General features: G+C 33.0%; 1 protein-coding gene across 3 annotated transcripts in view; it reads left to right on the forward strand.

Annotated features, from left to right (window-relative positions):
- LOC129980524 (uncharacterized) overlaps positions 1 to 15,052 on the forward strand; it is a 37,645-nt gene that overhangs the window by 13,136 nt on the left and 9,457 nt on the right. Inside the window, exons 1-2 of one of the 3 annotated variants that reach the window (XM_056090864.1) lie at positions 2,587 to 2,773; positions 8,403 to 9,128. In XM_056090864.1, coding sequence (XP_055946839.1) covers positions 8,434 to 9,128 — 695 coding nt within the window. In that variant the 5' untranslated portion in view covers positions 2,587 to 2,773; positions 8,403 to 8,433. Of the gene's footprint in view, positions 1 to 2,586; positions 2,774 to 8,402; positions 9,129 to 15,052 lie in introns of those variants that run through there. The other 2 variants (XM_056090863.1, XM_056090866.1) reach the window with 2 other exon arrangements.

Genomic DNA, 15,052 nt, shown 5'->3' on the forward strand with positions numbered 1-15,052 from the left:
TCCTTGTTTCTGCTAGTTGTGCGTTACTTTTTTATAACCAGCGTGTTGTTGGATTGTATCTCCTACGTAAAAGAAGCCCGCGGTGGTTTGGTGGTAAGGTCTCGGTTTCGGAACTGGTTCAAGACCTGATTCCATCGAAGAACCGCCGCTTAAGCGGGTCTGGTACACGCTAAATCCATCGGGGCCTAACATCCTCCTGATAGCGTGGTATGGAAATTTGGAGAGGGGGTATCGTCCTCGTCGTCTGACCGTGGTTCGAAATTACACGGTACACCCTAAAATAGCCCCAATATTGCTTATATATAATATGTAAGCAGTTTAGTTTTATAAATCCTCAATAATAATATTACTAAACCTACTTAAAAAATGGAAATTCGCCAGCGAAAGTGATCTGCCCGGAACTTTCTCATATGCTTTCTACTAAATGTGCATTATTAACCGTATGCCACTGGTGAACAATAGTTACGAAAGCGCCTTTTAGAGTGCGATCTTTGGCAATTATTCGTTGTGATGCGATCAGAAGCTTGCATTTTTAGCGTCTTTTTTTCTATCAATTGAAATCAAAATTTGGCACAGATTTTCAATTATAATCGCCAGATAGCTTAACAAATATTATTTTTCGCGTTTTTTTTTTTTTTTGGTCATTGTGCTCAATCTCTTGACGGAATTTATTCCAAATCTGACACTGAAATACACTAAGCGAAATATATGTACCAAAGTTGATCCATTTAGCTTTTCTCATTTGATAGTTATCATGTTACCTTGTATTTCGACAAAAGGACAGACAGACTTCCTTTGGTGCGATTCTTCCAAAATTCGATAAACTGGATGTGAAGACTAAATTTCATTACTCTAATCCAAAGCATTTTTGAGCTATCGTACTCATAGTGTCAACATGTGTTGTTCGGACTGAACGCGATTTGAGGGGAACAGAACTGCACTGATCTGAGGAACTGAAAAGATCTGAAGGATTCATCAAAATCTCGAATTCGATTTCTTTTATCATTATAATACTTTCTCATCGTACATTTCATATATGAGAAGTAAAAAGTGTTTTTTACTTCCAGAAGGAAAATTAAAACCATATTAAAATATCTACTTTTAGTTCCTAACCAATGTATTTTTTTATGTAATTGGGAGGATTTTTTATTTCAGTCAGTTTTATTATTATTTTTACTGGCTTTTTTTTAAGATCCGTATTACGTGCTTTGAAACTACATTTGCAAGATTGTAACGATTCGACTTTAAATTTAACTGGTTCACTTTACAGTCAAAGTAATTTTAACATTTAATTGCACTTTGTCTTATGTAGATTTGCAATGGAATACTACTGGAAGCAAATTAAAGTTGCGCAGTTGATTTTTTTTTTTTTCGTCCCCTGTATTTGGGAATCGAAGATTTTAAGAAATCTACCACAGGATTTTGGATATTTTTCTATTTACTAAAAGAAAAAAAACCTGAACAATTGGGGCAGACTAAATTCTGTTGGGGTAACGATCATTTATATGAAACACTGCTTATTTTCTTTGATGCTGATATAACATGCTTGATATTAAAGTTGCTTTTAAACTTTCTTCCAGAAATATAGGGGCCGCGGTGGCCTGGTGGTAAGGTCTCGGCTTTGGAACTGGAGGGTTTTCAGGTTCGAGACCCGATTCCACCGAAGAACCGTCGTGTAAGGGGGTCTGTTGCACGTTAAATCCGTCATGACCACACGTCCTCCCGCTGGTGTGGTGTGGAGAGGGGTGTGCCAGCTCAGGTGTCGTCCTCGTCATCTGACCGCGGTTCAAAATGACGAGGTCCGTCCCAAAATAGCCCTAGTGTTGCTTCAAACGGGACGTTAATATAACCAAAAAAAAAAAAACCCAGAAATATAGTATTGTGTGGTATTTGGATTCTGTTCTTCTCTGTGATCTTCACCTGATGATTTCTCGATAAATCGAATTTATTTTGAATCATTAGCACGTTTTTGAAGAGAAATCTGCGCATACTATAAGCACAACACAAATAGCAATCGCGTTTCATGAAATAAACAATGATCCTGTCCTTAATACTTTCTCCTATATCAACTCAGAGTGTTCAAAAAGATATCCTCGATTAGAGCGAACTGGTATATATTCATCACTAATTTTTTTCGAAGTCCGATAATGCTGTATGATCGTTCTCTCACTCTCCGCTTCTGATTTTTAGCCCAAACTAACACAAGTATTTCCTCAAATTTTGATTTTGATTATATAACGATTATTTCATTCAAAATTTGGTGACTAAGAGGCATGATAGACTTGAATTAAGATGTCAGCTTTTGGACCTTAGGGTTTGAGATTCGCACCCTGATTCCGCCAAACGATCTAGTGCATAGTAAATTTGATGATAACGAACCAATGTTTAATTTAATTAAATTTTAGGTTATGTTTTGAAGTAAAATTTGCGACAAATCTTCTAATTTTGAACTATAGTCAATTGGCAACAATGACATGTGTGCAGCCATTCTTCATTGGCTGGCGAACATTTAGCCTTGATCGATTTATTCATATAAGATCTGCGTTCATGACAGTCAATCAATTATAATAAGAGAGGGGTCTCAAACTTGTATCTTCTGATCCCATAACAAAAACTTTTCCTTAAGAAAACTGCGATCTACCATGGATCAAACTTTTAAAAACTGGTGATGAGGCGTGCTCAATTCATATTCGGCACATTTTTAACATGCTAATGGCGGTTTTTATTAATATATTAAATTTCATTTAGTATATTGAGTTTGTTGTTTTTGTGAGTATGTATTTGTTTTTATTGTGTTATTTATTTATCGGCATCAGTTTTTATTGTGTTATTTACTCAAGACTGTCGGCAACTAAGTTGATACACAATATTATTAAAGCCGTTCAGTTTCATAAATATTTTAATAACTAATTATAAGGAAACAGACAAATTATACTTGATAAAGTATTAATATTGTTCTAATATTTTATAATTTATTTAATTTGTATTTTTTATAAAAGTATATATTTGACAACTTGGAAAAGATAATAAAATAATGAATCGCTACAAATTTTATAAAAATATTAACTATAATAATTAATCCTTTTTTGAGTTTACGAAGGCTAATGGATGATATATTTTGGTTCTATAAATGCACATCAAAGCAAATATGAAATTGTCTGATATCTTTAGTGACTGGCTTAAAGACCATGGCAAAGAATCGTGTTATCTCGGAGATGCAGATAACACGCTGAAACCTCACAGAGTGCATTCCAGTTTGTGTTTCTTCTAAAAATGAAGTTATAAAATAATCGTTACCTTATTTTCACCGTTTCCACCACGTGTTTCTAATCGGATTAATATCTGATCAAATTGCATCTTGAAATTTAATTTTGTAAATTATTGGCAATAAACCTCGCCTTGTGTAATTTCTATTGCAGAACTCAGCTACATTTACAAAATAACTTTTTTTTTTTTTAATTCTAAATTGCAATAATTAAGAGTTTTCTAAGTTTGAGTTCGTGCATCCTGTCATAATCCTAGATAAAGTGATTTTAAGATTCCAGTGATTTTAAGAATTTAACTTTGAACCTCCTCCCTAAGTTTCTGCGCCACACCAAAGGGAAAATGTTTGGCCTTGACTGATTTAAAGTGCACCACAACCACTTACACGGCGATTCTTCGGTGGAATCTGGTCTCAAACATGAAATCCAATCCGGGAGTCGAGGGCTTATGAGAAAAATCTTCTAGTCAATATAAGTTAACAAATTATTCTACCTGTAGAGCTTAAATGATGCAGTGAATCTGCTGATTTTCTTTCAATCACAACTCATGTTTTGCTTCTAAGATAATATTTTACGGAATTTTAATTTTATTAGGAGAATCTACTTAAAATACGAATGGCTGACTTCAGTCTTTGAATTCCATTTTTGTTTATTTATTTCCCCCGTAATTTATACCTACTCAAAAAGAATGAAGTTGTATTCATAAATAAACATCCCTTTTAACTGGGGCAGAGTTTTGCTCTCGGTACCAGTCTCGGATATGTCACCCCACCCCCTTTGTTGGCTTCCGGCATTTTAAATCTTTTGTGAATGAATCGCCTCCCCGTCAATGTGGGAGGCGATTCCCTTTCACCTGCAGTGTGTTAAAGCTGAAGGTGACATGTCAACATCTGACCGAAGGTCAAAAAGAGATACTTCCCGATATAACCCTGACATTGCTTCAAAATTTCGTGTAAATGTATATAAACAAAACTTGAAAAGTAAGGGTAATTAATGAACTCAGAACGACTTTTTGGAATTTGCAATGAATGAAATTATTGTTTAGAGCTTTACATGTTTTTAGGGAATCGAGTTCTGGATAAAAAGTCGATATGAAATGATCCAGAATGTGGCTGTGCAAAAGTATATTTAGGTGAAACAAAACCTTTCAAACCATATCCCGTAATCAGTCTTCACTACTAATCAGCAAAAAAAGATTTATTTTGATTAAAATATTTCACTAGAACTTGCATAATTTTAAACTTAATATTTCCATTTAGCTTATTTATTTTGTTTCTCGTCAATACGTAAGATCATCAAAAACTGATTATTGATAAACTTTTGCATAAAGGTCGTTGTAGGGAGATATCAATCATATTCAACATTTGTTACCAATCATATGATTGGTGTAGATAGCCAAAATGACAAACAAACCCAATACTGAAGTCCGTATTATTCTTATGTGGGTAAAACGGAAAATGTTGCATGAATCTTTTAAACAACTTTTTAAAGAATTTGATTTAAATATTATAAGTTTTTTAAAAATAAATGTGATCATCAATAATCTGTACTGACTTATTAGAAATTAGCAAATAACAACTGCGACTTTAAAATCCTTCGAGGATAAACGATTTCAGCCTGCACGCCACGTGTAACCACCGGAACACGTTGTTGCTGTCGACTGGGTTGTTCAAAAAGGTTTAGCCCCCCAAAGAGCTCGTCTTAATTCAAAATAATACGTCTCAAGTTCCTAGTTCTCAGAAGCGTTATGGGTGGTAAATTGAGTGGGTGAGAAGAAAGGTCAAAAGGGTCAGTGTCCAGCGAACGACTTTTACTCGTGATGCATTCTTTCTCATCTTTCAAAAGGGCTTCAACGGTTGAGATAAAGCTTCGGGCAATTCAGGGAGTCAAACAAAGAGTTACCCCTGTGCTTTGATTCTATTCAGCGTTGCCGACACTTAACAGTGTCCAAATGACAAGGATTTTGAATCTGATCCTTGGGAAATACAGCCTTGTACAGTGGACCACAAAATTGAGTATACACCTTAGAAACTTAGAGACTTTTTGCAATTACAAATTGCTTTAAGATGATTGAAATTTTTACCTTATATACTTTAGTCTATGCTTTACCGTGCTATACTAATAAAATTGTTATGTTTATTTATTTTTTTACGAAAAAAAAATAAAGATCTGAGACGAGAGGAAAAACAACACCACAAAAATAAGTATACACCTTTATTAATTTCCTTTTAACGTACAAATTAATATTTTGTTGCATAACCTTTTGCTTGAATTACAGCTTGTAATCTTCTGGGCATAGATTCTACTAGTGTTTTAGTGATTTCAACATAAATTTTAGCCCATTCTTCTCTCAGAACCTTCTTGAGAACTTCCTTTCTTGTGATTTCGTGCTCATGTACAGCTTTCTCTAATTGCGACCACAAATTTTCGATGACGTTTAGGTCTGGAGACAGGGCTGGAGTGTGTAATTGCTTCCTGCAATGGTACAGCAAGTATAACTGCACAATCTTCGCTGTATGCTTGGGGTCGTTGTCCTGCTGGAATATGAAGCTTGACCCAAGCCCCAACTTACTGGCACTTTTTTTTAAGTTATCATTTAAAATCCCCAAATATACATGTTTGTCCATAATACCATCAATAAAAGCAAGCTCTCTAACCCCTCTAGCCGACATACAACCCCAAACGAGGACAGATCCACCTCCGAACTTGACTGTCTTAATGGTGTTTTTATGTGCCAGTGCTTTCCTAGCTTCTCTCCATATTTTAAATCGTCCATCGCTTCCGTAAAGATTAAACTTACTTTCATCAGAAAATATTACAGTGTTCCAGAAATAAATAGGCTTTAAACGATGTTCTTTGGCGAAAATCACTCTCTTTTGTCTATTCACATACTTGATGAGTGGCTTTCGTATTGGTGTACGGCCATGAAACCCATATTGGTGAAGGGTACGTCGAATTGTTTCATCTGAGATCTTTTTCCTTATTGTAGAGGACATCGATAAAGCTAGTTTAGAGGCACTCACCCTCGGATCTTTCTTTACTGAGTGAATGATCTTCCTTTTCGCTGTAGTACTCAGTATTTCTTTATGTCCTCTTCCAGGAATATTGGCCACAGACCCAGCTTTTTTTTATACTTCTGTAGTATTTTTTGGACACAACCATGAGTTACACCAATCAACAAAGCGATTTCTCGAAGAGATTTGCCCTCTTTCGACCCTTTTACAACCAATAAACGTTCAAATTCAGTAGTTTCTCTACGAGAGCTCATTTTACGATTTTTAATGAGAAAAAATACTATTTAAAACCTTGGAAGTGCAATAGCACGTGTTATAAGCAGCAGCTACTCCTGAAACTCTTTAAAGAAAATTTGAAACTAAAAAAAGTGGTGGCAAAATTTACAAATATAAGAAGTGTATACTCAATTTTGTGGCATGGTTTTCTATCTTTTCTTCGAATCGCTTAACTTTTTTCGTAATAAATAAGTTAACTATAGAATTGTGTTATTATAGGATGGTAAAGCAGAGGTTGAAGTATCTAGGATAAAAAAAAATTATCTATTTTAAATCAATATTTAATTTGTAATTGGAAGAAGTCTAAAAGTTTTAGAGGTGTATACTCAATTTTGTGGCTCACTGTATATACAAAGAAAGAATGCTCTGCCATTGAGGCTTAAAAAGCATTTATTTCCAAACTTTTATTCAGGTAAAGTCGAACCTTCTTGAACTCGCATCCAGAATCCTAAATATTGGGAATATCTTCTTTTTTAATTTAAGCAACTATCCTTTCCAAAGCAATTCTTTTTAGTTTTTTGAAAAAAAAAATTCGAAATATTAAATCAAATTTGTTGTTTTTATGTCTGCTACATTAAAAAGTTATAAGAAATGATAAAATTTATCATTTCTCAAATTGCCTTTCGTTATGATCTGAATCCCGTGCGAATATATTACAGAAAGTGGAAAACTGGAATGATAATCGGGAGTGTTTATTATTCTTTCAATCAATAAGCAAGTAAAATGATTTTCTTAAAATATATATACAATATAGCGTATAATTGCTCAATTGCATTTAATAAATGTGTGAATGCCATGCTTTGAAGGAATGAAGGTGTGTTCTCCGGCATATGCTCCAGAATCGTTCTTAGCTTTTGCAGGGTTAACAATGATCAAAATTCACGAATACCACAAAACTGCCATGCTTTGCTTTTCATACTAGCCAGACTCAAAACAATTTGATTGTTTTCAAAAAGTCTTTTGTTCACTAACTTCAATTTGACTTACTTTTGCTACTTCAATATCTTAAAACGTTTATTTATTTATCAATTGAATTTTACTTTTACCAGTAGATTTTATATGTAATACTAATTTTTAATACGCATATTGAATAATAATGTATTCCAAATTTATTTTGGAATTTTATATAACTTATTTTCATTTGTATTGCTACTATTGTAATTTTGTTAATGATAATGTGCATGCAGCTTTTGAATTTCGGAATGTTGTTTGACTTTCAAAATATTTGAGTTAAAATAGTTGTAAAATGAAATCTTTGATTGGATTTTTTTCCCCCCAAAATCGTTTGTTCAGTATTTTCCCCCCTAATTATAAATTAAATGAGGGATTTACATGTGTTTAATTGCGTGTCAATTATGCAGTTGTCACAAACAATTTTATGTCTTATGTATTTTCATCGAATTAGTTTAACATTAATCATTACTTAAATAACTTTTATTTTATATCCTAATGACTGCAATATTCAATAAGTTGTTCTAGATTTTTGGATTCTTTTGACAATTTGTCCATGACAAAAAAAATGTGTATAATAAATAAAATATTGATTTCTGATTCCTATATTTTAAGTAAAATTTTATATTTAGTTAATAAAATTTATGTGAATATAGTAATAATGATAAATGAATATAGACATTGTCATTGATACTTTGCACTTGATTCTTATCGATAATAATACTTCAGCATTTTATGTACGTTAAAAATTAGTAATATTTTAAGGAAAAATTTTTGGTTTTTAGTAGTCAGTAAAATGTAATAATTCAACCAATTGAGCACCCATCCCATTGTATTCATGTCCTAAAAATAAATTTCTTCAGCATACGTATTAACTATTTTTTTCTCCTTTTTTCAGAACCTAAAAAATATCTGCTGTAGCCGTCACGATGGTTATGTGCAATACTTCATCAGTGATGCAAGTGGCACCTGCAGCTTGCCCAACCACACCAGCAGCCGTAGTATCATACTCACAAGGACCGAGTTCAATTTATCAGTGCAATCAAGGATATCCTCCTCCTATTCTACCAAATGGGCATATTTTAGCTGCAGTCCCGATCGTGAATGGTAATTCAACAAGTGCTTCAAGCGCCCTAACAACAGAATCAGCGCCAGAGAGCTCAGCAACAAATTTTTATTCCTGTAATGGATATTATTCATCAAATCTTGTGCCTTATTCTTCAAATTTAGTGCCGCTACCTCAGATCGTCCCGTACAACGCTGTGGTGTCCCAGCCAGTAATTCCGTATAATCCGAAAGTGGCATCCAGCAACCAGGGCATTCAGACTACTTCAGTTCCTAACTTCGTCCAGTGCAATCAGGGGATCTATACTTGCCCAGCACCACTCCCTGGCTCAGCCATCGTGCCTTGTGGTTCAAGAGTTCTAAATGGAACACCTGTTGTTCCCTGCACACCAGGAATATGTCATTTGGCACCAACTGCTATTCTGCAACCAGGAAGTTTGGAAGTCTGTCCCATTCAGACGCCCCAAATGATTCCAAATCCCGAGATTTATCGTGTCACACCTCCACCCGCCATTCCGCAGAACCTCTGCACTGCTGCATCAGCATGGAAGCAATCTTAGTGAGCAATGTTTTGTTTCTCAACTTTTTTAAAATTTTTTTTTTAAAATAAATGTTAGGTATTTAGGTAGTTAAATCAACAGATCAAACCGTAATGTAATCTCTAAAGCAATTTTGTTCTTTCCGCTTAAATGATTCAATTATCGGTAAGCTTACATCACTAGGTACTAAAAGTCACAAAAAGATCGCGATTTAAACTCAATTTAATAAGTCATGCATACTGAATCGTAATTTTTCCAAAAGTATAATTTATTCGCCTTCAGGTGGAAATCTAATTCGTGCATCCACTTAGACTGAAGAAATCTGTTGTATCGTTAATTCAAAAAGTTCGAATCGTTAAGGAACAATTAAATATCTCAAATTACTTGTACAATAATACACAGATTGCAATATCATTAAAATCATCAAAAAGAATTGTAATTAATTAGAAGATAAAAGGTGATTAGAAGGTAAAAAAAACTCGTCAATGAAAATAACCTTTCATTAACGAGTTTTTGCAGCCCATATTAAGCAGTAAAGGATTTCAAGACACAGTAATAAATAAGCGGCAAAATTAATTATTTTTTAACTAAAAATAATTAGTTAATATTTGATATTAATAAATTTGTTTTAATACTTTCTAATTTTTGTCTTGCCAAGTAGTATGTTATCAAATTTCGATAGCAGAAATCACTTTTAAGATTAAGTTTCGTACCATAATTTAAAAGAGAACATCCAGTGTTCAGAAAATTTAATTTTTAATTAAAAAAAACAACTTGAACAGTTTTTTAGAAAAGCTATAAACAACTCTTTAACAATGTTGTGAATCTGTTCGATACAAAGTGATAGTCTATCGAGAAGCAGAATGTTTAAAAAAGTCGACAGGTAATTAAATTTTTTAAAAAAATACCTGTTAAATTGCCTGAATGCTTTTTTTGTAACTAAAACATTTAAGATAGTTAATTGGTATCAAAACCAATGCATTAAAACAAATTCCAAATCATAATTAATATTTTTCGAGTTATACAAGAAAAAGATTAACATTTTGAAAATAGAGCAGAAATTTTAAGCTTCTTATTTATCTCATCATTAAAAATATCAGGAATATAAGTCATTCATTAAATTGCATCTCAAAGATCGAGTTGAAAAAAAATTATAATAGCCAAGTGAATAATTCATAAGTTTCTTTAAATATAAATTCATTCTACTAAAGTAAAAATATAATTGCCAATCTGTGCTATAAAAAAGTTCATAAAAAGGCAGTTTTCCATTTTCAAATTTAAGCAGCATATTCATTGTATACATATTACATATAGGTTTCTGATGTAATTTATATTGTATTTTGCAAATATTCTTAATATTTTTATTCAAGATCTTTTTTACTATAAAAAAATGGTATATCATTTTAACATTTCCGAAGATAAGCAAAGTTCCCAAGTTATGCATAGAAATGAGAGGGAAAAATAAAGCTTTCACCATTTTTTAATGATAAATGAAAAAATAATTTTAAATGGATGTTCCTTAAGAAGCAAAAATTTATCATTGTCTAATGACAAAAAAAAAAAAAAAAAAAAAAATTAATGGGTGTTCCGTATTTTTCTTAAAAAAAAAAAAATCAGAATCTATGAAAACTTATAAGCGATAAAAAGCCCATGTCCATTCTCGTAACCCCAAAACAGTACTCTTTGACCCCATTTTTATCTAGATCCATACTTTAAGTACCCCTATAATAGTCCATTCGATGATAGGTAGAGGACAAAAAATATATCCATTCCAAGACAATATGCGACATTTAAGGAAGTTAAACGCTGAGAGCATTAAAGCGCTTCCGAATCACCTGTATTCTCATTGTACATTCATCAAGGGAAGTGTGGACGACTTTTTCGTGCACTTTCCGAAACGAAAAGTTTTTACTTCAGAAAGAAGACCGCCCACAACTTAATGCGATACCCACAGAACATTCAATTCCTTGGCCTGTCTCTTCCGGAATGCCCTTATGAGTTACTACGCATTCACTCCGCTGAGTTATACCTGGAGGAGCTACGCAATCGCTGGTTGCCATTGTACAAACTCTCCCCCCGCTCTCTTGCAAGATCAACAATTATTTTGCGAAGGACCATTGTCTCCGCGATTCTGTCCACTTTAGTAGAGACGGCGGGCAAGAGAAAAAAAATATATATAACTGTCATTCCATTTTTTACGGCTGTTTGTTTTCTACAATCTCAAAATTTTTACGTCTTAGAGAGAAGAAGAGAGAAGCGATCCCCATTTTTGTTACAGGTATGCCGCAACCATTCCGACTTGGCATGGAAAAAATCTCCCAACCTTGGCCATGGGACGCATGTCAGAAAAAGCCTTCCTCATTTCGTATGCGTTCTTTCGTTTCTAGAATTTCGTGCCACATATGTCCTCAGATTCCCGTCCTAAGTTATGCTTAGGTATTTAACACTTAGTTTATGAAATAAGAAAGGAAAATTTACTTTCTCTGGTGTAATAAAATATACAGTGAAAAAGGGGAAAATCACGATACAGCGCTAGTGGTAGTCTGCGATTCTTTCTTCTTTAAATATATCAGCATTTTGGAAACATTGTTTTTCTCACTTCTTTATTTAGAAATCTTTTGCTTTAAAAACAATTCTTTTTATTACACAACCGGATTGTTTTCAATATGCAGATGTGAAGCAATTTGTTCTCTATGTATTTGTATAATCTTTTTGAGCAGTGGCATATCTTCAATGTTTTGTCATTCGGAAACAAGGTGAACGATGCCACTCTTCGTTTACAAGTTACATAGAGCACCTCAAAATGAAAAAAAATTAAAAAATGAAGCAAATTATTAGTATTATAAAATACAAAATTGCATTATTTTTGCGTTTTATGGTCATCGTTGAAGTATCTCATGAGTTAATTATACATTGCAAATAATATTTCTTACTCGCAATTTAATTAAGGTAACTTGTTCTCGGTTTTGATTTTTCACAACATGCAAAATTCACAACAATTGTTAGATAAATTCATAAAATTTCGAAAGTTATAAAAAAAAAAAATTTGCTCGCATCATCAATCTGAAGTCATCTTTCAAGGATGTACTTCCGTCAGCACTAAACAATGGCTTCGAATCCAATTTTCTTGAAAAGGTCAAGGATTGAGTATGTTGAAACTGAATTTAAAAATTTAATCTGGTATTTTTAAATACCTAAAATCATGTGAGGATTACTGTAAAGGATTGTTTCTCACTTCATTAGAAATACGTCAGAATAGAATTGCATTAATAATTTCGGTGAGTCTGATTATTGATTTTATCGAAATTGAAAATTAATTAATGAAATTGGTTTTTGGTTGTCTTGTTAGCATTACAGGTAACTTAAAATTATGTCCGTTATTCGAGTGACTTATTTTAATTAAATATTAACTTTCACATAGCTAAGCGCAGAACTAAAGGTGCCCTTAATGATCATGCGATTTTAGTAAAAATGACAGCTGTACTCCCCCACCCCCCACCCACACAATATATGCAAAAGTTTCCCTCGCCTCTGTAATCTCCGTTGTTTCTTATGGCACTTGCCATGGACAAGCCTGCTGTTACGAAGACAGCGATTTGAGCCCGTGGGGGAGCGTCTCTTATTTTTTTAGTAGCGCCAATTAGGGCCAAAAGTACGACTTAGCTACACACGCATCACATTCGCTTGCACAACCCCTTTTTACAGGAGGGCATATTCACACATCTCACAGATAGAACCATGTCCAAACCGGGATTCGAACCCAGGACGCCCAGATCACTGGGAAAACGCGCTACCCCTATGCCAGGACGCCGGCTGTAATCTCTCCTTCAGCCGGAGAATAATTTTAGTACATTTTTTCCACAGGATTTTGAAAGGTATGTTTTAAAACCTTATCACGAAAAATAATGCTTCAGTAGTATAACTGAAGCATTATTTTTCAATATAGATAAAAAAGAATCGATTCATAACGATTTTATTCTTTTATGCATATAGCTTTAATCTTTTAATAATTATTTTGTCCCCATCAAGCCTTTAGAGAGACCGGTTTCATATGTATAGGATCCCGCTAATAGCAAAGCTTATTTCATTTGAAAATATATTGCATCTAGGTGATTCGATCTCTGTAAAATGATGGTTTTCAGTAAAAGGCTACGTAATTCTTAATCTAACAGCCTTTGCCATGTATCCAATATTGAATTTTTACTTTGCCTTATTGTATGTAAAAGAAATCAACTTCATAGAAATTTTTTTTCTTATAATTGGTGTATTTTTAGGTCGCATTTTATCTCAAGGTCAATATGCAAAGTCAGACTTGTGCATCACATGACACTATTTTTAAATTCTCAAATTACTTGGATATGCTTAATCTCTCAGCACACGTTGGAGTCTAGTTTAAAAATTCTAGAAGTTCATAAGTTTATTTTTGTTACTTTCTATATCTTCATGTAAGAATTACAATAGCAAAATCGATAAAACAATGTATCTCGGTTTTTAACTCGGGGTTGGGGACAACTTGGTCCTTGCGTGTGTTGCTGTTTCTGATTCTTTTAATGTTATGGCTATGAGTGCGTACGTACGAGGGCAGCGAAGAGTTTCGTAAATGTTTCTACTGGTAGTGAAAATAATACCGTCAGATATTGATGAAATTTTGAAAAATAATCAGGATCAAAGAATCGGAACAATTCGAATATTCTAAAAAAAATAAAAAAGATTTCGAATACAGTACACTCCCGATTATCCGCGGAATTGGGTGGCGAGGCCGCCGCGGATAACAAAAATCGCGGATAATCCGAAAAAAGCTAAAAACGGGTATAGCAAAAAAGAAAACAGTCATTCCAACTTTGAAAAATCGTTTTATATACAATAAAACGTAAAATAAACAACAAGAAATGTTTAACTAACGCTTCTTGAGTGATTTTAGTATATCACTCAAAACTAACCTAAAATGCATTTTGTTAATGAAAACAGAAAAGTGCTTTGTATTTACGAGAGGCGTCAAGGATACACAGAAAAATTAATACATATGTACTGTTTTAATACTGTAATGTATTATGTAATTACAAAAGCATAACTGTAAAACTGCACCTTTTTAAAAAAATCAGGCAAAAAAAAAAAAAAAAATTGTGCGGCAGGCGCGGATAATCGGGAGTCTACTGTATTTAAAAAAAATCGGACAGAAAATCTTTTCTTGCTCGTGAAAAAGTAGCAGTTCTTTATATAAAGGCATTCATTTATAAATTGTTGCATAAATTGTTTTGAAATTTCTGTTTTGCGTTCTGAAATGCGTTTTATTCTGTATGAGGAGCGATAAGTTTTTTTTTTTTTTTCTTAAATGTATTTATAAAAAAATAAATGAATGGCCAAAGTTATGAATTTTTAAAAGTTGTATGTTTAAGCTTTTTTTCTAAAAAAATTTAAATATAAACTATATATGTAAAATAGAATTTCTTACGCTTCCAATATTTTCCTGTCGAAAAAAAAATTTAATTTTTTATATGAATGGCATGGGGAAAAGGGAAATGAATACAGAAGTAGTATGGAAAAAAGGGGCTATGTTAAATTTTAGTTTTTATTAAAACTTCCATTTGTCTTAAATAGGAAATAGGAGTATGAAAAAAAATATTCATATATTCTGACCATATTTTATTTGCATACAAACGAACAATAAAATAAAGTGCTTGATAATTTGAGATCAAAATTAGCCCGCACGTATGCTAATGTTCAAAAAAATATCGTATATGCAAAAAGATTAAGCATCTCGCATATCCTTGGCCATTCGCACATTGATAAGGGTGTAAGCAAAAAAAAAAAAAAAAAAAAGTAACAGAAACATGAAGATACAATGTACGTTTGTAAATCCTGAATAGGACAACAGAAGATTCAAACTGATAGCTTTGATATCCCTTCAAAAGATGTTCAAAAAGACCGCTACTGTGGAGACGGA

The sequence above is a fragment of the Argiope bruennichi genome, chromosome 8, assembly GCF_947563725.1.
Source record: "Argiope bruennichi chromosome 8, qqArgBrue1.1, whole genome shotgun sequence".
NCBI lineage: Eukaryota > Metazoa > Arthropoda > Arachnida > Araneae > Araneidae > Argiope > Argiope bruennichi.